Source organism: Asparagus officinalis, chromosome 10 (genome assembly GCF_001876935.1).
Source record: "Asparagus officinalis chromosome 10, Aspof.V1, whole genome shotgun sequence".
NCBI classification, from domain to species: domain Eukaryota; kingdom Viridiplantae; phylum Streptophyta; class Magnoliopsida; order Asparagales; family Asparagaceae; genus Asparagus; species Asparagus officinalis.
Genome location: NC_033803.1, coordinates 506,133 through 528,352, shown reverse-complemented (window position 1 = coordinate 528,352; position 22,220 = coordinate 506,133). Strand labels below are relative to the sequence as shown.

Here is a 22,220-nt window from a genome sequence, read left to right as displayed (position 1 = left end):
TCTAGATAATATTCTCAACGGAGACAGTATATACGTAACATATCCACGAGAGATTGTCACAAGGCTAGCTAACTATTAAATATATATCTTGGTTCATTATAACCAAAAAAGTTCTAGTGATTGGGCACTATTGTAAATACTATACTGTATATGAGAAGTTATCGGCACGACTTTAGAGGAAGTTCTTCCTTAATTACGCCCATTGTTTTAGCACAGAAAAAGATCGATAGGAGAATAAAAGCAGAAGAATGAGAATATAATAAATAAAATAAAATAGTTCTCAAAAGCTTGTCTAGCTGCTAATTTTCTCTGTAAAAAAAATATAATAAATAAAATAAAATTTTCACGGCTTTCGTATTAGCTAGGCCGGAAGCTTGTATGGTTAGTTACGTGGTTTTAGTTTTGCTGTATGCTTTCTGTGTCCTCGGACACTCAGAATAACTATAATCAACTGGCTCACATAAACTAATATTTTTGAACTACCATCAATCTAGTGAAGGGCTAGCTTTAGCTAACTTTATCTATTCAAATTTATAAAGTCATTATTACTATGCTTTTGTTAGCCTTTATTAACTTCGTACGTATTTTATTTGTGGCCATTGAGAGTTTGTCGATCGAGTTCAGTTGTAGAAACCCCAGCTCACGATATGCTTCAACCATCGACTGATTATGGAAAATTCCTTCATGTTAATAATTAAAACCCTACCACATGCACAAAGAACCCTTGACCCTCACCTTTTCTGCTCAGCATAATTAATATTCTTTTTTTCTTTGCTTCATTTATTGGGCTTCTTTTACCTATATAACCCCGAAGTTTTTGTTGTTGCATAGTGACCCCCAAAAAAATCTGAATATTTGTCGACTTACTCTGACGTTAACTCAGTTAAAACAACCATCTCACGTAACATCGGCAAGAGAGATAAACTGACACGAAAGCCTTCCTCTGTCCATAAGGAAATAGGAGCCCCCCTCCCTGACCTATTTACAGATTTACCCTCAAAATATGCATATTTTCTACCTTACCCCCTATGAATTTTGACGGTGTTAAAGGTACGAGAGAGAGGGCGGGCTAGAAACATACGTACGAAAATGGAAGGGTGTAGGAGCAAATTAGCAAATACACTGCTATGGAAGGTAAATCCACAAATAAGATGGATGTTGAGGGGGTATATAGGCAAATTAAAGAACCTTCATTTTTTTTGGTCACTCAGCCCATATTTAAGGAAGCAATGCTAGCTCTCTCTATATATTCCCTATCACAGTTCTTCCCTTCAATCAACATCTCAACATCTAATGGCTCTACACGCTAAAAACGTCTCTCTCGGGGTGGCAACCTTGGTCGTCGCTCTTATGGCGGTACAGCACCTCCCTCGAGTTCATGCGATCAGAACGCCCCCGCACGCATTCGCAGCTTCGGCGAACTCATCTTCAACCGTGCGATATTACGACGACGGGGAAATCGTCGACGAATCTCCCGTCGTCGTCGTCGGTAGCCGCAAGCTCCTCTTGCAGTATAACCCCCCTGTAAACCCTGGCCATAGCCCTAGTATCGGCCATGGAGGCCCTCCTAATTATGCTCATAAATGAAGAGACGGCCGACCGGTCTTTTATCTCTATGCATCCTTGATATATATAGTAATTAATTATCTTCTTGCATAGATCGATGTTAGTTTGGAGTGAGTTTGTTTTTTTTTTTTGAGAAAATTTGGAGTGAGTTTGTATTGTGAGCGAAGCATTACTACCATATATATATATATAATATATATCACGTTTGTTTCTAGTTTATTTGTAGTTAGGTTGTCATGATTTTGTCACATCTATTGCGTTCTATACAAACTCAATAAATAAATATATTGATCATCATATTATACGAGCATGTTGTTGATATCGTTCGCAGAAGGATGGAGTTCTTGGCTGATGATAACTAGGAATCTTAGTAAATTTGACTTAATTAATTGTTTAAGAATTAATCGACACACAGAGAGTTGTTAGCTTTTGTTAAACAATTAGCAAAGTGATGACCAGGATCACTGCTTGCCTTAAAAAGGGTTGCTTCCTTTTTCTGTTTCTGAACCAACATAATTTGGTGGCTAAAATTCCTTTTTCCTACTTTAAAACACCCACATTAATCATGATTTGGTTCTCTAACAACATTTACTTTGCTTTCCCCATGATATGCTAAAGTAAATCCCCACCACAAAATTTTAGGATATATCATAATTTACTTTGCTAAAGTAAACACCCACATTAATCATAATTTACTTTGCTGAACATGATGTTAGACTAGTCAACAACTTTGGCTGGCTTGTTGCATTCTAGAATTATTAAGATCTACCATGTACATGATTTCATGTGCAGTCTATAAGCTAGTCACTTGAACATGGATATCTCAGGATATATATGCTTGACAACGCGCACTTTCACTGCTAAATAATGGGGTATCCTAGACGGAAAATTCCGTCTAGGATACCCAGAATTCCGTCTAGAATGCGTATTCTAGACGGAATTCCGTCTAGAATACCCGTCTAGTATGTTTCCGTCTAGGATGTTGTATTCTAGACGGAAATTCCGTCTATAATACAACCTAGACGGATTATTCTAGACGGAATTCAAAACCGTCTAGAATACATCCTAGACGGATTATTCTAGACGGAATTTCCGTCTAGAATAATTCATTCTAGACGGAAAAAAATTCCGTCTAGAATGAGTATTCTAGACGGAAATTTCCGTCTAGAATACCCATTCTAGACGGAAATTGATGGTTTTATTTTTTTTATATTTTTTTTTTGAAAAAATGCATTCTAGACGGAATTTGAGCATCCTAGACGGAATTTCCGTCTAGGATACTATGCTACAGTAGGTTTTTTTTTTTTTTTTTTTTTGCAGAACCTACTTTGGGTGCATGTACACAATATTGAACAAAAAAAATTACATTCATATCCAACACAATCTAATTATATTTCAATATCAAATCCCATTATATTCAAATAATACATTCACCAAAATAGTAGAGAGATACATAAATTGTTTACAAACTTTTACATAAATTATTTACAAGAGGTTCTATATGCTCCATCGCACAACATTACGCACAATTCCTCCTCTTTGGAAAAATCGAGCAACAGCAAAAGCTACATCCTCTGCGGGCCTGTGAGGATCTAGTGAATCCCAACTTTTAAATCTGTGAATACGTATAATCATCAAAAGTATAATATAAATACAGAAAAAACATAAAAAATAAAAATGTAAAAGAAAATGTATATTTTTCCAGCATCTTTAAATACCATTGGTTGAAGAGCATCATCTTGTTGACACATAATCCATGGTACACCAACATTGAGAGCTTCTGCCATTTGTGACTCCACAAAATGTATCTTTTTCCAGCAACATGAATTAAAAAGTGGGAAGGCAAGTGAGAAGCCACGACAATGATGTTAACTAAGCATATACTAGAGCATATACTAGAGAATACAAAAAACCTCTTAACAACATGATGTTAACTAAGCATATACTAGAGAATACAAAAAAAACATTTATAACACTCACTTGTACGAAAACTTTTAAGAAAAGATAGCTCAAGAATTAACATACATGAATAATTCATTTCCAGACAATACAAACAAGTATACAAGCTTACAAGTAGTTTACCAAAAGTGAAACACATAACTTCTACATTAATTAAGTACACAGATTTGATGTGTGCACTATGAAAATTGAGATGAATGCATTGATCAGATAAAGATTGTTTATCACTGTTAGCATTTCCATAAGAGGAAAACAAAGATTATGGTTGCATTTGCATTTGTTATCCAAACTTTAAAAATTATGGTTACATTTGCAGTAGTCAAGATTGAAACAAAGCATTAAAACAAGAAACCGAGTTCGTTAATGTAACATAACAACAATAATAATCACCTTATTAAGTTGCAACATATACTCATAAAAATTGCAGGTGATAAATAAATTTCAATATGACAGGATAAAATATATACCTGTAGAATAATATCAGCTAGATATATAGTTCTTCATCCCATCTCGTTGTTCAACAGGCAAAGCAATCCTTGAGAAAACTAGAAAAGCCAATTGCTGGACATGAAAAAACTAGAAAATTGCATCACAGTGACAGAATTTGATATTCTGTAGAAATGACCCAGTTCTGCAGCAGGAGCTCTTATCTGTCATCAGATATCATCCAGAAATGTCATAGAACACTTCAATTCAAACTCCAGAAAACAAAATCACGAAGTTTGTAACACGCTTAACTAGAAATAGCACATCAAAGTAATAACATAACTATCAATTAGCTACTTGATGGAGACAAAAGATTCTCCAATTCAGAAGATAATAAGGACCTCATGCACTAACCTGAAGAGTAAAAAACTTAGTGTTCAAGTTCTGTGAGTTTTGTAGAATATGGATTATTCTAGACGGAATTAAAATTTGATTTGTACCAAGCCTCATCCAGAAGAGCAATAATCCCACCTGATTTTCTACTAGTATACTCTCTGAGCGTACGTGTCGCTCATACGCACAATGCACACACGATAAGGCTAGTTTCTTTGATTAGGTTCATGGACTGAGCATGAATCATCATCGTGCAAAGAGTTGAGAGTTAATCCTTTGTAAGAAATTGGTTGTTCTCTTCATAATTCACTTTTTGTAACTTATTGAAAGGCAAGAGGTAGGCCATTATATATTTTGTTTTCATTTCATAATTCATTAGGGAAACTATCTAGGATCAATTACTATGCATTTATTGAAATGTATTGAAAGCATATTGAGGGGGCATCATATTTATTTTAAATTAAGCACATGTAAATATTATCGGAAATCTCTTAGTTTTGATTAAAACCTGCATTCCCATTGTGTCTTCACATTTCCTCCACTGGAATTCTCAGTAGTCGAGCTCACGGGACCTACAGCCACCACCGGAGTCTTAACGACAACCTTCTCCTTCTCAAAAGGATGAAATGCTCCTCCTATCCTCTTCGCATTTACAGCAATCGGCTTCATGACTACATCCTGAATCAAACAATTCACCAAAATTCAACATAAATAACAAGAATTCCACCAGCAAAAAATTTCAAGATCTTCTAAAAGATCCAAAAGCTTACTCCTTTAGGCTCAGGTTGCTGGTTCCAGAGCTGGACAGATCTCATGCAGTCCGGCTTCTTATCAGACCCACCACTATTCCCGCTATTTTTATGGTTGTTCTCTTCATCCGACGACGAACAACTCGGCCTCAAGGGAATAAACTCCTCCAAGATCGGCCCTTCACTAGCAATCTCCTCGCCTCTCCCCACCACCTCATGTTTCTTCTTCTTGCAGCTCTCAATCGCTGCAAACCCATCACAGAAAACAAACAAAAAAAATTCAGACCCAGCTCAAATTTTCTGCCATTTTCACAATTTTTGAAGGAAAAGTTATACCTTGGGTGACAAGTTGCAGGCTAAGAGGAAGCTCCCTCTCAAAAACTAAAATCTTTTTCCTCTCTTCTTCAAGGGCTTTGAGGTAATCCATGGAGACGACAGCTTCAGATTGAAAATGAAGGAATTTTTTCGAGCTAAAGGGCGGAGGGTTTCTCTGACGGTGAGGAGGGGGAAGAGGGCATCGTGCTGCATGACGAAGCCGCAAATCTTGTTGAAGTGCAGATTTGAGACGGGGTTCGGTTGATGCGGATGGACGTGGTTCTAGGGTTCGTTCGGGGGAGGAGAAGGCTCAGTTTTGGGGGAGGAGGGATTTGATGGAGATGGAGTTTGGAGTTGATGATTTGGGGTTGGGGGTGGGGGGATTTGATTTTTGGGATGAAAATTTCGATTTTGGGGGGAACGGAGGGCAGCGGGGGTTTTGACGGGTTAAATTTTTTTTTTTTAAAATGGCCATGTATTCTAGACGGACATTTCCGTCTAGAATACATTCTAGACGGAAATTTCCGTCTAGAATATCAGGATTTTTTGAAAAAAAAAATTAAAAGTAAGATTTCCGTCTAGAATACTATTCTAGACGGAAATTTCCGTCTAGAATGTTTTATTCTAGACGGAATATTCTAGACGGAAATTTTCCGTCTAGTTTAATACATTCTAGACGGAAAAAATTCCGTCTAGAATATTCCGTCTAGGATACGTAAATTTTTACTAGTGTTTCTACAGTCTCGTGGGAAATTTTCAATAGGCCTCGCGACTGGTGTTTGTTCGGTTGAGGTTTTTTTTTTTTTTTTGGCTTCAAAGCCCTTGTAGCTTTCAGGCTACAGCAATATTATAGAGACGGAAATTTTCCGTCTAGTTTAATACATTCTAGACGGAAAAAATTCCGTCTAGAATATTTCGTCTAGGATACGTAAATTTTTACTAGTGTAATGTCCGGTTGCATTTGAAATCAAAATTGATGAAGAGCTGCAGCAACTGTGATTTTCGTTTCAAAAGGGTTGAGGTTTTTTTTTTTTTTTTGGCTTCAAAGCCCTTGTAGCTTTCAGGCTACAGCAATATTATAGCTTTTACTTTGTTTGTTTTGGCAAATAGGGGACTAATGCGACAGCCAAAAATCTAAGTTGGAAGCGCTAGCTAATTCCCAGCAAAAGGCTCTGTTTTGGGGGAATATTGCTGTAGTTGGGAGGTCTAACTGGACCATTGGTTTCTATATTATTGTAGCTAAAACACGATTTACCGAAAAAGATCCAAACAGTGGGCTTGTTTGGCAACTCATCCCCTGACTTGGATATGGGTCTGGACTATGTTTGGCAAAAACTTGTACAAGCTTAGACTAGTTCTTTTTAGTTCAAAAAAAAAAAAAAAAAAGCTCTTATCTAGGTTATCTTTAGACCCTAACATGGTTAAGACCTTAACCGGATTAGCGTAAAGTTGCCAAAACACTGTTAAGGATATCATCTTAGATATGGATCGTTTCATCTGTGCAAATTCTGAGTGTAACGATTCAACGACACAATATTAATCATCGTATATCTTCGGTTATGCAAGATTGAATCAGAACCATCTATTGTTGAGAGTAATACCCCACGATTCAATTCGCTTGATATCATTATTAGTTTTCAAAAGGCAAGAGACGGTTATAGGTAGTTTTCTAAAGAACACCACTCTCTAAGGAAGCAGCAAAGCAACGGAATGAATTCATCCTGTCTCCATTTCCTCCCATGAGCGGCTCCATTGCATCCCTCCCTTTGGACACGCTGGTAAGACCCCCTCTTCTTCTATCATCTGATTCCTCTCTAAAAAATTTTTCACCTCTAAAGTTTGAACTTAATTATGCATATTCTGATATCAAAGGTCCAAATCCTCTGCAAACTCAACCATGGCGACCTGAAACAGGCGCTTCTCGTCTCCAGATCCTTCCACAATGCCGTAAGTTTAACCCCTACTCTGATTCATTTGTATAGAATCAATATTAGTCTGATATAAACATGAAATGAAATGAAATGAAATGAAACTGAAATAGGTTCTCTTCGCTCGCCAATCACATTTTGATTTCTCCACTCCTGCACCAAATAAGAGGATGGCACTCTCCGGGTACTTCTCATTTCTTCAATTCTCCACTTATCGATATCAAGTGTTTTTGAATGATTTTTTTTTTAAATTGTGATAACTTACAGGATTTCAATTGATGGGATCACGAGAAGCCCTCTGTTAAAATTGAATTGCAAGAAGGCCCCGAGGAAGCAGAAGATGACTGAAGAAGAAGCAAGGAAGATTGCGGTAGTGTTGTTCCCGACAGGAGAATGCATGAAGGAAGTGATTCCTGAGACTGAATGGGCGAAGAACAGCATAGACTTGAGCGTCAGTGTTTCTGGTGCCAATGTTTGATGTCTGCACTTTTTGAATTGTTCTGTTCTTGTGTTCTCTTTGATTCTTTCGTTTCACTGGATGTTGTTCTTGTGAGTTTGTATTTGCTATGTTTTCTAGTTCGGATACTAAATGAGACTGACTAACAACATAGTCCCTACTTTTGGAAACAAAAGTGGGTGACAGGATCACTATGTAACTGCAATTTTCAGTAACTAGTAAGTTCAGAATTTAACATGCTGCAAATCTATTTTTAAGGATTATCTGCATTGACATCAACACAGTGTCTTGTTATTGAAAAGTAAATATGTAAGATAAATACTAACATGCAAAATTCAGTAACTATTAAGTTTGGGTTTCACATGCTGCAAATCTATTTTAAGGATTACCTGCATTGACGTCAACACAGTGTCTTGTTACCGAAAGTAAAAATGTGAGATAGAAATTATCTGACCTATCATCATATATCTAAAACAAAAGAGAAAGATGATTTGCCAATGATGAAAGAGTTCAGTTCATGATAATTGATAAGCAATTCTGATGGTTACAAATTTTTAATGATGGATCAGTTCTGTATCACAAACGGCAAGAAGAGGAACCTTCAGTTTTTCTACAATGTGTACATCTAAATACAATGAAGTTGTCTAATTTTGTCGGATATCGATATAAACAACTTTAACAATCAAAACAATTTACATCTGATGCCGATACACTAATGGATATCACAACAACAACTATATGCGCAGATGATAATAAGGAAACAACTTCTAACCATCAAAAGAAATCATATCTACTGCTAGTTTTATTAATGAATATGACTGCAATGATGATATGGCACATATAATGAATGGACAGAGCTTACGATCCTTATGACTCTGCATCGGATCTGACTGGAAAATCAAGGCCTTTAAGTGCCGGAATGTTTTCCAAATCCTCTTTTGAAATCATTGGTAGAAACCACAGCAACCTTTTTGTTCCAAAAACCTGTGACCAATGTATAAAGGAACACCGGTCAGTACAAAGTGCAAATTATACTTTCCAGGTATTAAAATTTCTGGAAGCATGTGAGTGATGTGATTTAACCTGTTCAAAATTCTTCCATTTTCCTAGGTCATATTTCCATATCACACCCTTCTTCTTCTCATGCACCTGAAATTAGGATGACAGTGTTAAGAGATATGCTCCAACATAATGTACAAGATAGCCACTAGGATGTGTTTAATAAAAAAGGGGGAATAAGAGAAGAAAAACTAGCAAACATGATATTCTCAGAAAAGTTGAATAATGTGAGTGACAAGAACCTATAAGAAATATCTCACCTCTATCGTAGTTGTATTGCTGAATAGAAGAGATGTGTGCATAATCAGGAAACACAGCAAACTTAGTGCAAAAGCCAAATTGAGGACTGCTTCAAAAGAACAGGTGCTTTAGAATCTTAGCAGTAGCAACAGCAGCAGCAGCAGCATAATAATAGAGTAGTCTTGTTAAGGGAGGAACTTACTAAATGCTACGAATGTAACAGCAAGATTGCCAGAAGAACCAGAGTGACTTGTTGCATCTCCAAAGAATTTGATAAAATGTGGAAGCAAGGCAAGAGTATCCAAAATTGTCTCTAGAAAAGTGTACAGCTGAACAATCAAGTTTAAAAATAGATTGGTTAGAGAGATTTCTAACAATGCAAGGGAAGTATCTTTTAACAGTACAATGTAAATAGTACGTCTTACATGAAAATACTATTAATATGAATGTGTTCCGTATTTCATGAATGCATTTGCCAGAACTAAAACCACCAAAATGCCTTCAGCCCCCATTACTTCTATTCTAGGTTGTTTCAGTTAGTTTTGGATTCTGAGAGGACCTCTAGGAAAAATATATGCCTCTTCTAAACATATTCTCTGTGTGATATAATCAAACTAATATATAAAAGTAAACACGGAGAAAATGCATTTATCTTTTCAAACCAGCAAATCTGAAGACATACCAGGAAAAGGAGGAAAAACTTGTAGTTCCCTGCTCCAACACAATTGACAACCCACACGCAATGATGATCCATCTTAAGCACACATCTTTGACCTACATGAAAAGCATAAAGAATGAAGCACAAACAAGCATTCAATTGGTTCATAGCTTTGATGGGTTCCAATATCTAGTAATGGCTTATTGTTCACAGAAAACTGTCTAGTCATGTAACTTCCAAACTAAATCTAGAATAGAAAGAAATGATGGCTTTAAACAAAAAGACAAGTAATAGAATGACGTACAAATGGAACAATGATGGCAGCGTGGAGGTTTGCTGTTTTGACAACGATTGCAATAACCAACACCTGGTCTTCTTTCCATCCCTTCTGAGGTCCATGTAGAGGCCCTGGATTCAGGGGTAACATAATCAGACATCATTGAACTGCCAGTTTCCAAACTCTCCTCATCGAAAGTAGGCCTCCAGTTAAGAGGAACAGTACCAGGATCACGAAAAACAACCATAAAATAACTCCATGATGCTAGAATAAGCTGCATGAAAATATGTCCTTGAAGAAAGTTCATATTTGTGTTTACTCAAAAGAGGAGGAAAAAAATGCAGGGGATGGACTGGGATTAACATAGGAGAACAATGACCAGTATCAATGTATCATTGTTAACAAATTAAAATAATTACTACTCAACCATGACACATCAGTGTTAACTAACATGACACATGTTGAGGTTCCATTACTTGAGAATTTAAAGGTACTTCCTACTGAAAGACTTTAACAGAAACATCATATCTAGAACTTCAACTCTCGATGGCAGAAATACAACGGTAAACTGCAAATACAATGCTAAACTGCAAGCATTGCGTGACTAATTTACACTAGCATATTGATGATATTTTCAGCTCTGAGTGGAAATTAATTAAAAATAAGAGGAGGTATATCAGTTTTTTTGGAAACAAAGACTATATGGCTCGACATATGTAACTTTCATCATAGATGGACAATGGACAACACAATTCTGTATTATGTGTGCATCAACAAACCATTCTTCCCAAGTTCTCTCTCTTTGCACGATTCTATTTTAACCCTTGAACCTCTTTGTCTAAAACATCAATTATATGGAGCTTCATGTCTGGCACATTGATAAACATGTGTAAAACCTCTTTGTGACACATTGATAAACATGTCTAAAACCTCTTTGTTCCAAGTTCTCTCCCTCCATCCCTCCCTCCATCCCTCCTTATTGTTCACACAATTTTGTATTATGTGTGAAAGTACATCAGATTTTTCTGTAAGTATAGCAGGTTTTTCTATAAGTACAACATGTTTTGATGAAAGTACAACACGTTTTTCCATAAGTATAGCAGATTTTTCCGTACATATAGCAGGCATTGGGGAAAATATAGCAGATTTTTCCATAAGTCTAACATGTTTTGGTGAAAGTATGGCAGGTTTTGAGAAAAATATAGTAGATATTTCTATAAGTAAAGCACATTTTGGTTAAAGTATAGCAGGTTTCATTTAAGGTACAGTACAAATTTTCATTCATCTCTATTTGTCACAAAAAATAAATAAAATGTGCAAATTTTATTAAAGATATTCAACTTAGACCAAATTTAACTAACTATAAAATTTAATCTCACAACAAATTAAAATCAACATAATGAAATTGAAATCGTAATTCTGAAATTTCTGAAATTAAATCATAATTCTGAAATTAAATCTAATTCTAAAATTAAAATTGACATTTTTATTTTTTTAGTATTATTTTTTTGTGTTAATTGTAATAACCAAGCATGAGAATTCATGAATAATAATATAAAATAATTTTGATGAAGAAAATGAGAAATTAATGCCACAAATTTAGAAGTTGAATAAATAACAAAAATTATATCTTAAAATACCAGAAAGTGATGAATCTCCATCGAAATTCAGCAATTCAGCCTTATGCATTAATGGAGTGGAGAGTAATTAATGGGGGGGATTAAATGAAAAAAAGAGAGAGAGAGAAAATGGGATAAATTGGGATTTTAAAAAAAATTAGGGGGGTCCACTAACTTATTGTATTGGAAAATTTGGCTTAGAGATAGATATATAAAGATGATTGGGTTCAAGGTATAAACTAAAATAGTTGAGCTTAAAAATAAAACAGGGTAAAATACCGGGCCTTATGGCAACAACCTCTAAAAATAAAGCATTTCTCTTTCAGAATCAGCAGCTAAGAGCATCTCCAATCACTCGGCAAAATCTCCATCCCTCCAAATTTGGAGAGTATATCTTCTCCAATCACTCTCCAAATTTAGAGATTTCCAGATTGCCATCATTCTTAGTAATTTAAATTAGATGTTTAATTTCAAATAAATATAGTTAAAAATTTATTAATCTAATTTTTGAAATAATTATATATTTAGAAAGGTCTCATCGAGCTCTTCAAAATTAATCTTTTAGTATTATTATAAAATTATTATTTTTAAAATTAAATAAATAAGTATTAGACATGAAATTTTAAATACGGGGACCTATTTAACTTGCCCCATAAGAAAATACAAGCATAAATTACAATATTTAAATTACATTCCTTCGTTATCGAGCCTCTGTCATAAATGTTCAATTAGCGTGTTCTGAAACATAAAATGAACTTCCCTATTTTGAATCTTCCTATGTCGATCAAGGAATCGTTGGAATAGTTTGGCATCATCAATCTCCATCTCTTCAGGTCTTGAAGATTCGTCATAAACAATAATATCTGGTTTCGCATCGCGTTCATCCTTCACAGTCATGTTATGTAATATAATATAAGCAATCATCATGTCGTGTAGTCCCCGCTTGTCCCAAGAACGTGATGGTCCCTTGTGTAGGCATCGAAAATTGCCTATAGGTCTCCACGAACGGTTCAGTGTTAAAGAGCGACGATGAACGTCACTATCTGATCCACAGGAGTTCAATTGACGTCGATGAACGATTGAAGTGAATCGACGAACTACGTGAGCTGATAGGATTTCGGAACAACGAAGACCCGGGCCAATCGGGAACCCGGCGATGTTCACAAAAAGGACAACGCCCTTCGAGTCTCGTTCATTCTACAGATAATCCAACCATTGGAGCAGATAGAACTCTTCGTCAAGCTTCCAACGCACTTGGAATCACTCAAATCCGAGTTCGGACGAAGAATTTACGGCGAAAACAATCAAACATACGCAACGGAGCGTCTCAGGCTGAGTTGGGACACCCGGGGTGTCTCGGGAAAGTCGAAACACCCCAGGGGTGTCTAGGAAAAGCCTAGACACCCCAGGGGTGTCTCGGCCAAGCCGAGACACCCCAAGGGCGTGTCTAGGCTTATTTCACTAGACACACACCAGGGGTCGTCTAGGCACCCTAGGTGCTCCATGCTATAAATAAGCCACCTAACGCGCCTTCATTTTTGGAGATCTGAATTTTTTTGGGAGAACGTTGGCGAAGCCCTGCTGCAGTGCAAGATGCGTTCGATGCGCTTCAACAGAGAGAGTTCTTCATCAGATTCTTCATCACCCGTGCCCGTTCCTTGTATTACCCTCCGGGTAGATCCTAAGAAGAAGCAGATATTCTCGTATTATAGCCGAGATAGACGACTTCAAGCTTCTAGATCTCCTCGCGAATCGGCGCAAGCTCTGATCCGATTTTTCAGCGAACCAGATACTGAGATGCCAGGTAGGTCGACGGAACTATCGACGTCCCCGTTCACAGGCAAAGACCCACGCACAGCAGAGCGATAATACGGGATCTTGCGTTTATTTCAAGCAAAGTTATAATTTTATTTCTTTATATGATTCATTTGTTAACGATTGAAGTTTAATGAAATCAATTATATATTGTAACTGGGTCGACGAAAACAAACATTGCCGACCACAGTGCGCAGTCCAACAGCCTCGCTATGCCGGAGCGCTGTCCTGTGACGCAACGGCAAATTAAGATCCGGTGCAATGAAGAGATCCGAGTATTGATTCGATCAGCCCAGAAGTTTGAAGAGTACCTTCTTCCTCCTCCTCCAGATCCGCCTCCCGAACCCAGGCCGCAGGAAGGCATCCTCTTCCAGAAAATATTCGCGGGACCTTCGGCCTCGCAAGATCCAAATCCCATTGCCCCGCCGCTGCACTTGCACCACGTGACGTCCCTGCGTCGTCCAACGTGGTCGAGACCGCAGATCCGGACTTCTCCTCCGCCGAGAAGATGGCTACTGAAGACGCTCCAGCATTGTCAAAGAGAGCACGCCAAAGACGGCGTCAACGCCTTGCTCGTCAGCTGGCCAAGGCTTTGGAGCCGATGGACGGGATCCGCTATAATGTGGATCTAAAATCCAGGCAGCGCCGGGAACAACAACGGCGAACAACCAACTCCTCCTCCAAGACAAAAACGAACGAATGGGTTCGTGTCAAGAGGACCCGCTCCACCCTCGAGGAGCGAATCAAGGAGCGTTGAGCATTGCTCGCACATGCCCGAGCCCTTTTGCAGAAAGCGAAAGAAATGCAGAGGGGAGAAGCAGTGGAGAAGCCGCCTAAGCGCAAGTAAGTTTGGGTGCCAAAGACAAAACCAGCACTTAAGACAAAAGTGGGCGGAGTTATCATCCAGCCTATTTCAAATCCAGATCCCGTTTTCCCTGTACCCGCGCCTCCGACGGAGTCAGGAAAGAACGTGGATCTCACTAAATCCAGGGGTCCTTTGAATGGTCGCCTCAATCCTGAAGATCGAGGTAAAGCACCCGTCAAGGAGCGATTGGGACCGTTGAAAAGTCCCCAAACAACAGTCAAGACTGGGGGTCGTACTAACAAAGGGAAAGCCCCTATTACCAACCGCATACCGTTGAAAAGTCCCCAAACAACAGTCAAGACTGGGGGTCGTACTAACAAAGGGAAAGCCCCTATTACCGACCGCATTGGATTGCGAGTCGAAATTCAAGAGCCCGTTGGACTTTCACGCTCTCAAAGGCGTAAGAGTGAACGAGTGACTCTTGGAGACGCAAATAAAACGTCGCGTCCCCAGAGGGAAACATATTTGTCTGATGACGATGTTACACCTGGGAAGGCGTGCCAACACTTTATGGGTTGCTCCAGTTATCAAACTGATGAGCTGTACTATAGGGCTGGGGGTGCGAATAAATCCCGGAAAAGAAATGTTCGAGACACGGAGCCTCATTGTCCGTGTGCCAACATAATCAAAGCAGTATTATCGGAATGCTGCTGTTCAAAACCCTAAAAAGAGTCTCGGTGTTTGAGAGAATCTCTACCAGGGCGTCCGAGGCCAAACCAAGACATTTCCAAAGGAGGAAACCCATTCGCCAAGATGATGAATTTCCAGAAGTGTCCGTCAATATGACCGGCAGAAGGAAATCGACGCAACACTTAAACCCAGATCAGTTTGCCGATGTATCCCGGCGTATGACTCGGTTGCGGTCAGGAATCAATAAGCGAAAGAATTACCAAAAGATGCAAAAAGGACTTCCTTTGGAAGAGGAGGTATTAGATGCTGGTTCAGATTCTTGCTCGGCTATAGCGTCCGATGACACGGCATTGAGCGTGGGACAACCCTACGAGTCATTTATGATCAGCGCCGAACAAGTAACCAAGATGCTTGAAGAGGCCCTGGCTAAGCAGAAGGAAAGCTTCAAGTTCGAGATGGATCTGGCCATGCAGCAGATGAGGGAAATGCATGACCAGCAAATCGCGACACTGACAACTCACCAAGGAGAACCCAATCGTCGCAATAATCCGAATCAATATGAGAATGAACGGGAAGAAGATAATGTCAATCCTGTCAACAATAGTAACGGAGGCGGTCCCTTGAATGATAATGCGAAGGAGGACCACGTTACCTCTCCCCGAAGCCACTCGAAGACGGATACGAGTGAAGATAAGAAGATGAAGGACTTGGAGAGCAAAATTAATGCTTTAATGTCTGCTCAAGAGGTAAAGAAGACCGGCATTCCGTGTCCTTACCCGAAAGAGTGGGACTCGATCCCGTATCCAGCGAAGTTCAACCTGATCAACTTCACGCCGTTCGACGGGAAGGGCTCGCCCACTCAGCATCTAATCTACTTCAAGTCCCACTTGGGCACGATCTCCGGCAATGAAGCCTTGATGGTTCGGTCATTCGTCGGCACCCTTCGCGGGCCTGCCTTCGATTGGTATCGGCGTCTTAAATTTGGAAGCATCAACAGCTGGGAGGACCTGGAGAGCATGTTCCTCACTCATTTCTTCGATGATGATGCTGAAGTGTCGATCAGGACACTCTTCGATGAGAAACAAAAAGACGGAGAGTCGGTGGATACCTTCATCAAACGCTTCCGCAATCAGGCAATGAACTGCAAGGATCCCATCACGGAGGAATTCATCTTGCAGACTTGTCATAACAATTTGTCCATTAACATCTTGGATGTTATGGGAGTGGAGCCACTCAATACCTGGAGAGAGTTGAAGGCGCGCGGAGAACAGGCCGAACGCTTCCTCAGAAGGAGGAAGGTCGAAAAAAACCAACCGATGGTTAACCCTCTGAATTCGAGTCTCGTGTCTCATGATGAAGGGAAGGCACCCACAACAGTTATTGACGTTAATCAAACGTCACAACAGCAGTCCCGAAGACAGCAGAAGACTTCGGATCAAAAGGCCCAGAAAGAGTACTCGTTCAAGGACGAAGACGTTCCCGCCATCTTCGAGTCTCTTCTCGAAAACAACAAAATCAAGCTCCCGCCCATCACGAATCAGGAGGAAGCTGAAAATACTACGGATCCAAAGTACTGCGCATACCACAGGAGGATCCTTCATCCCACCAAGGATTGCTTTACTTTAAAGAATAGCATCCAAACCTTGGTTGAAGCCAATACTCCGACAAGTATAAGAGTATAAACTGCTTCTCAATCCTCCGACCGGTATAAGAGGTTAAACTGCTCCCTGAGACTCCGAAGAGTATACGAGTATAAACTGCTTCTCAACACTCCGAAGAGTATACGAGTATAAACTGCTTCTCAATCCTCCAACAGGTGCATGAGGTTAAACTGCTCCCTACATACTCCAATAGGTATATGAGTCTAAACTGTTTCCCACTTTTGACGGGAAGTTCCTGGAGAATATTACGCTAATATTCTTAAGGATAACCCGGTCAAGTAACTAAGAATAATATCCGAACCAGTTCCGCAAAGGAAGCTGGGGGTAGATGATTTATGTAACGGGAAGTTCCTAGAGAATCATATATTCTCAAGGATAACCTGAACATGCGATTGAGGATAACGTACTCCTCGTTACACCCAGTTTTGGCTCGTGATTTGTTCACAGAGGAGAGTTGTAATTTTTCTTTATTTTCTTTGATTTAATTGTAACCGGATCTATAAAAGACCGGATCTTTTGTAACTCGAAAAGTTGTAACTAAAGATGACAATTATCTCATTAGTAAGAAAGCTGGGGGTGGACGATTTATGTAACGGGAAGTTCCTAAAGAATCATATATTCTCAAGGATAACCTGAACATGCGATTGAGGATAACGTACTCCTCGTTACACCCAGTTTTGCAAGAAAGCTGGGGGTGGATAATTCGTGTAACGGGAAGTTCCCGAAAGAATGTTAATACTCTTAGGGATCACCCGATCAATATGAACAAAGTGATGAACACTAAGTCCCCTACCGATCAGACTAATTGACGGTGGGACCACCAAATTCTATCAAGTTCAATCCATTCAAACTTCCGCTATGTTCGTGCACTCAAAACTTTCATAGTTAGAGTCCGGATATAATCTGGTCAAACCTTCATACAGTTAGGACCACAACCAAAATCTCCTCTCGATTCCCCCAATGAACGAGAGGTTCACAAATCGAGCGATCAAACCTTCCTACAGTTAGGATTGTCTCAAACCTCCCAATTGGTCAAACCTTCATACAGTTAACACCACAACCAAAATCTCCTCTCGATTCCCCCAATGAACGAGAGGTTCACAAATCGAGCGATCAAACATTCCTACAGTTAGGATTGTCTCAAAACACCCACTTGGTCAAACCTTCTTACAGTTAGGACCACAGTCAAAATCCCCTCTCGATGCCTTCCATGAACGAGAGGTCCACTTTCAAATCAAGTGATCAAACCTTCCTACAGTTAGGGTCACCTCAAACCCCCATTTGGTCAAACCTTCCTACAGTTAGGGTCAAAACCATAATTCACTCTCGATAAATGAGAAATTCGTCTTTAGTTCGGTAATCAAACCTTCCGACAGTTAGGGTTATTTGAATCTTTTCGATTCTCAGAGTGGAGATCCCACTTTTAGTTTTACCTTTCCGGATTCTGGGGGTGGAGATCCCACCTCGAGTCTCCTTTTCAGCTAAAGATAGAATATAAAATTCTTCTTCTTCAGTATCGGGAGATAGAATATAAAATTCTTCCTCTCCCGCATCGGGTTCGTCTTTGCCCTAAGAAAAGACACCACCTTTTCAACCCTCAAAAACCGTGCCTCACAGGTACGGGGAATTTTATCTCAACTCCTAAATAGAGATAAGCCTACGCCTGACACGCGTTGCCGGTTTAGTCTTTCACCGATTGAAGAAGACACCAGAATTCCAGTCCGGGGAATTTCATCCCGAAGCCTAAGGAGGGATGAGTCAGCGCCTAATACGCGTTGCCGGTTAGTCTTTGACCGTAAAAAGGACAAAAGACCAGATATTCAACATTGTGACAGGTTATTAAGAAGACACCAGAATTCCAGTCTGGGGAATTTCATCCCGAAGCCTAAGAAGGGATGAGTCAGCGCCTAACACGCGTTGCCGGTTTAGTCTTTTACCGATTGAAGAAGACACCAGAATTCCAGCCTGGGGAATTTCATCCCGAAGCCTAAGGAGGGATGAGTCAACGCCTAACACGCGTTGCCGGTTTAGTCTTTCACTGATTGAAGAAGACACCAGAATTCCAGTCTGGGGAATTTCATCCCGAAGCCTAAGGAGGGATGAGTCAGCGCCTAATACGCGTTGCCGGTTAGTCTTTGACCGTAAAAAGGATAAAAGACCATATATTCAACATTGTGACAGGTTGTTATTAATAACACCATAATCCGTGCCTCACACGCACAGGGAATTTTATCCCGAATCCTAAGTAGGGATAAGTCAACGCCTAACACGCGTTGCCGGTTTAGTCTTTTACCGATTGAAGAAGACACCAGAATCCGAGTCTGGGGATTTTTATCCTGAATCCTAAGTAAGGATAAGTCAGTACCTAACACAAGACGAAGTCTACGTATTCAACATCGTAGCACTAAAAGAGTTAACTCTTTTAGCACAACGTTATGTGCAGAACGGATCTAAACAATCTGCATGCTAGCCCGACTCAAACGGTAGTCGGTAAAGGCTCATCAAACCCGTTGATGGCTGAGAATTTGCCAAAAATTCTATAAATACGAGTCATTGACGCATCAGCTCCGTCAGTTGGTCTCGTAACTCGAACATCCAATCACTTAGGGATAAGATCCACACGTGCAGAGGAATCAACTTTCATAGTTGGTCCTGCAACTCCGACACTTGGGACCACTGTGCTCCAATACCTTAAGAGCTTAAACTGTGTATACTCCAGTAAACGTACGAGTATAAAAAGTCAACGTTCGACGATTCAAAACCCTAGGGTCAACGTCGGTCAACGCGTAACCCTAGGCTAACGCCAGTCAACGCGTTGCGACCAAAAGTCAACGTTCGAAACCCTAGGGTCAACGCCAGTCAACGCGTTGTGACCAAAAAGTCAACGTTCGACGTTCGAAACCCTAGGGTTAACGCCGGTCAACGCGTAACCCTAGGTCAACGCCAGTCAACGCGTTGCGACCAAAGTCAACGTTTGACGATTCGAAACCCTAAGGGTCAACGCCGGTCAACGCGTAGCCCTAGGTCAACGCCAAGCAACGCGTTGCAAACGAAAGTCAACGTTCGACGATCCGAAACCCTAGGGTGGACGCCGGTCAACGCGTAACCCTAGGTCAACGCCAGTCAACGCGTTGCGACAAAAAGTCAACACACGATGATCTGAAACCCTAAGTCAACACAATGTGACGGAGGTAGTTCAAGGTCAACTCAATGACACGAGCCAAACTCAATTCATCAGCTGCAGACTCGAGACTCCGACGACGGCCAAGCGATAAACGCAGCGCCGGAAGAACTTCGGCTATTCGTCAAAGCATCGAATAGACCGAAAATCGAAGGAGCCAAGAGTTGAAGTTAACTACAGGTCCTTACGCCGACTGAAGGCTAGACCAATCACATCCAAAGTATTCCAGCCTCTTCTGTAGAAGAAACGAGTCCGGAACGCTTTGGAGGGGGTATCTGTAGGCATCGAAAATTGCCTATAGGTCTCCACGAACGGTTCAGTGTTAAAGAGCGACGATGAACGTCACTATCTGATCCACAGGAGTTCAATTGACGTCGATGAACGATTGAAGTGAATCCCAATCGGGAACCCTGCGATGTTCACAAAAAGAGCAACGCCCTTCATATCTCGTTTACTCTACAGATAATCCAACCATTGGAGCAGATAGAACTCTTCGTCAAGCTTCCAACGCACTTGGAATCACTCAAATCCGAGTTCGGACGAAGAATTTACGGCGAAAACAATCAAACATACGCAACGGAGCGTCTCAGGCTGAGTTGGGACACCCGGGGTGTCTCGGGAAAGTCGAAACACCCCAGGGGTGTCTAGGAAAAGCCTAGACACCCTTGGGGTGTCTCGGCCTGGCCGAGACACCCAGGGGTGTCTAGGCACCCTAGGTGCTCCCATTGCCTATAAATAGCCACCTAAGGCCTTATTTTTGGAGATCTGGATTTTTGGAGAAGTTGGCGAAGCCCTGCTGCAGTGAAGAGTGGTCGAGCGCTTCAACAGAGGAGAGGTCTTCATCAGATTCTTCATCACCCGTGCCCGTTCCTTGGTATTACCCTTCGCCGGTAATCCTAAGAAGAGCAGATATCTCGTTTTAGTCGAGATAGACGCTTCAAGCTTCTAGATCTCTCGCGGATCGACGAAGCTCTGTCCGATTTTTCAGGAACAGATCTGAGTGCCAGGTAGTCCACGGATATCGACGTCCCCGTCACAGGCCAAAGACCCACGCAAGCAGGAGCCGATAAACGAATCTTGCGTTTATTTTCAAGAAAGTTGTAATTTTTATTTCTTTGTTATTTGAATTCATTTGTAACGATTGAAGTTTAATGAAATCAATGATGAAGGCAACTTTCGACGAAAACACCTTGATAATGGCAAATCGTGACTGAAGAACACCAAAAACCCGCTCTACATCTTTTCGATATCCTTCTTGCATAGCAGCAAAGAGCTGCCTCTTAGGTCCTTGTGGTTGGGATATTGTTTGTACAAGAGTAGACCATTTGGGGTATATCTCATCGGTCAAGTAATAACCTATTTTAATTGTCTGTTATCAAATTTTATATTTGAGGTTTATATTTGTAATCTATGGTATGTTATATTAGAGGTTTATGTTTGCTTCATTGTTCTATCGATGTATGCTTTGTCACTGTTATTTAGATTTTATTTTTTTATATGTTGTATTGCATTATTAATATTGGGTTCATTTTAAAGCTCTCGTCGACACCGACACCTTTCTAATGTTATTATTTTTTCAAATAAATTACTAAAAATAAAATTATTAATATAAACTATATCCAACATTATTAATTTATATGACTTTTTTTGAAAAAAAAAGAAAAATATTTAGAGAGTGTGGGTTGGAGCAAATCTCCAAATTCCACTCTCCAAATTAGAATATTTCTAGCAATATTCCAATTTGGAGAGTAGTGTCGGAGATGCTCTAACAACAGTCAAAATCAAAAGGAAATCTTTTTTACCAGGATATTGAAGGTGATGATTATACAGTAGGCGAGGGCGTCGCCGTCCAGGAGTTTGGGGCCCCACACGACGAAGACGACGGCGTAGTAGGAGCCGAGCACCTTGAGGCCGGAGCAGAGGCGGAAGGGGTTCGTACGGAAACAGCAGTCCATCGCCGGTGATCGGACGGCGGTGATGATAATCGATGCCCAAGCTGGCCTCGGAGAGCAAGCTTTGTTAGGGTTCAGATCTCGTGAGCTAGGTTTGCGTAGAGTTTTGATTTTGGGGGTGACGTTAACAACTAAGAGGCGGTAAAGAAGAGAGTGGATATACACGATAAATGTGATCTCTTTGGGCTTTGTGGGCCAAAACGTTGAAGAGCTTACTTTAGATTTATATAGGATTCAAGTTGGGCTTTTAGGCTCCGAAAACATTGGTTTTTAGATCCTTTTTTTATTTAATAAAACTCTGTGTGACTTGTTGGTATTTAGTAAATTGAACCATAAACCTATGACATAAATATATATCTCAATCGTCAATTGAAGTTGTATCCAAAAAAAAGAGTAATAGAAGCTGCCGAGGAAATGAGATTAATATTTTGAGAGATGGACTATGGTCTTCATTTATTATTTATGGGCTC

The 22,220-nt window shown here is 40.1% G+C and overlaps 3 protein-coding genes across 4 annotated transcripts; 1 reads left to right on the top strand and 2 right to left on the bottom strand.

The window, feature by feature from the left end:
• Nucleotides 2,981-5,829, bottom strand: LOC109826003 (myb family transcription factor EFM-like). Of its 2 annotated transcripts, XM_020392943.1 has the most exons (6): nucleotides 5,430-5,828; nucleotides 5,115-5,338; nucleotides 4,853-5,022; nucleotides 3,993-4,175; nucleotides 3,285-3,374; nucleotides 2,981-3,181 (listed from the first exon to the last, which is right to left on the bottom strand). In XM_020392943.1, exons 1-4 carry the CDS (start codon nucleotides 5,518-5,520, stop codon nucleotides 4,172-4,174), a joined length of 489 nt encoding a protein of 162 aa, XP_020248532.1. In that variant the 5' UTR covers nucleotides 5,521-5,828; the 3' UTR covers nucleotides 2,981-3,181; nucleotides 3,285-3,374; nucleotides 3,993-4,171. The 2 variants fall into 2 exon arrangements, with proteins under 2 accessions (XP_020248532.1, XP_020248531.1); XM_020392942.1 differs by having other exon boundaries at nucleotides 3,993-5,022; nucleotides 5,430-5,829.
• Nucleotides 7,103-8,239, top strand: LOC109826012 (F-box protein At4g35930-like). Its single transcript, XM_020392957.1, has 4 exons — nucleotides 7,103-7,186; nucleotides 7,281-7,355; nucleotides 7,450-7,520; nucleotides 7,604-8,239. Exons 1-4 carry the CDS (start codon nucleotides 7,148-7,150, stop codon nucleotides 7,812-7,814), a joined length of 396 nt encoding a protein of 131 aa, XP_020248546.1. The 5' UTR covers nucleotides 7,103-7,147; the 3' UTR covers nucleotides 7,815-8,239.
• LOC109826011 (probable protein S-acyltransferase 12) lies at nucleotides 8,384-21,927 on the bottom strand. Its single transcript, XM_020392956.1, has 7 exons — nucleotides 21,601-21,927; nucleotides 10,055-10,301; nucleotides 9,775-9,866; nucleotides 9,295-9,421; nucleotides 9,113-9,198; nucleotides 8,877-8,942; nucleotides 8,384-8,777 (listed from the first exon to the last, which is right to left on the bottom strand). The coding sequence occupies exons 1-7, from the start codon at nucleotides 21,751-21,753 to the stop codon at nucleotides 8,661-8,663; spliced, it is 888 nt and encodes a 295-aa protein (XP_020248545.1). The 5' UTR covers nucleotides 21,754-21,927; the 3' UTR covers nucleotides 8,384-8,660.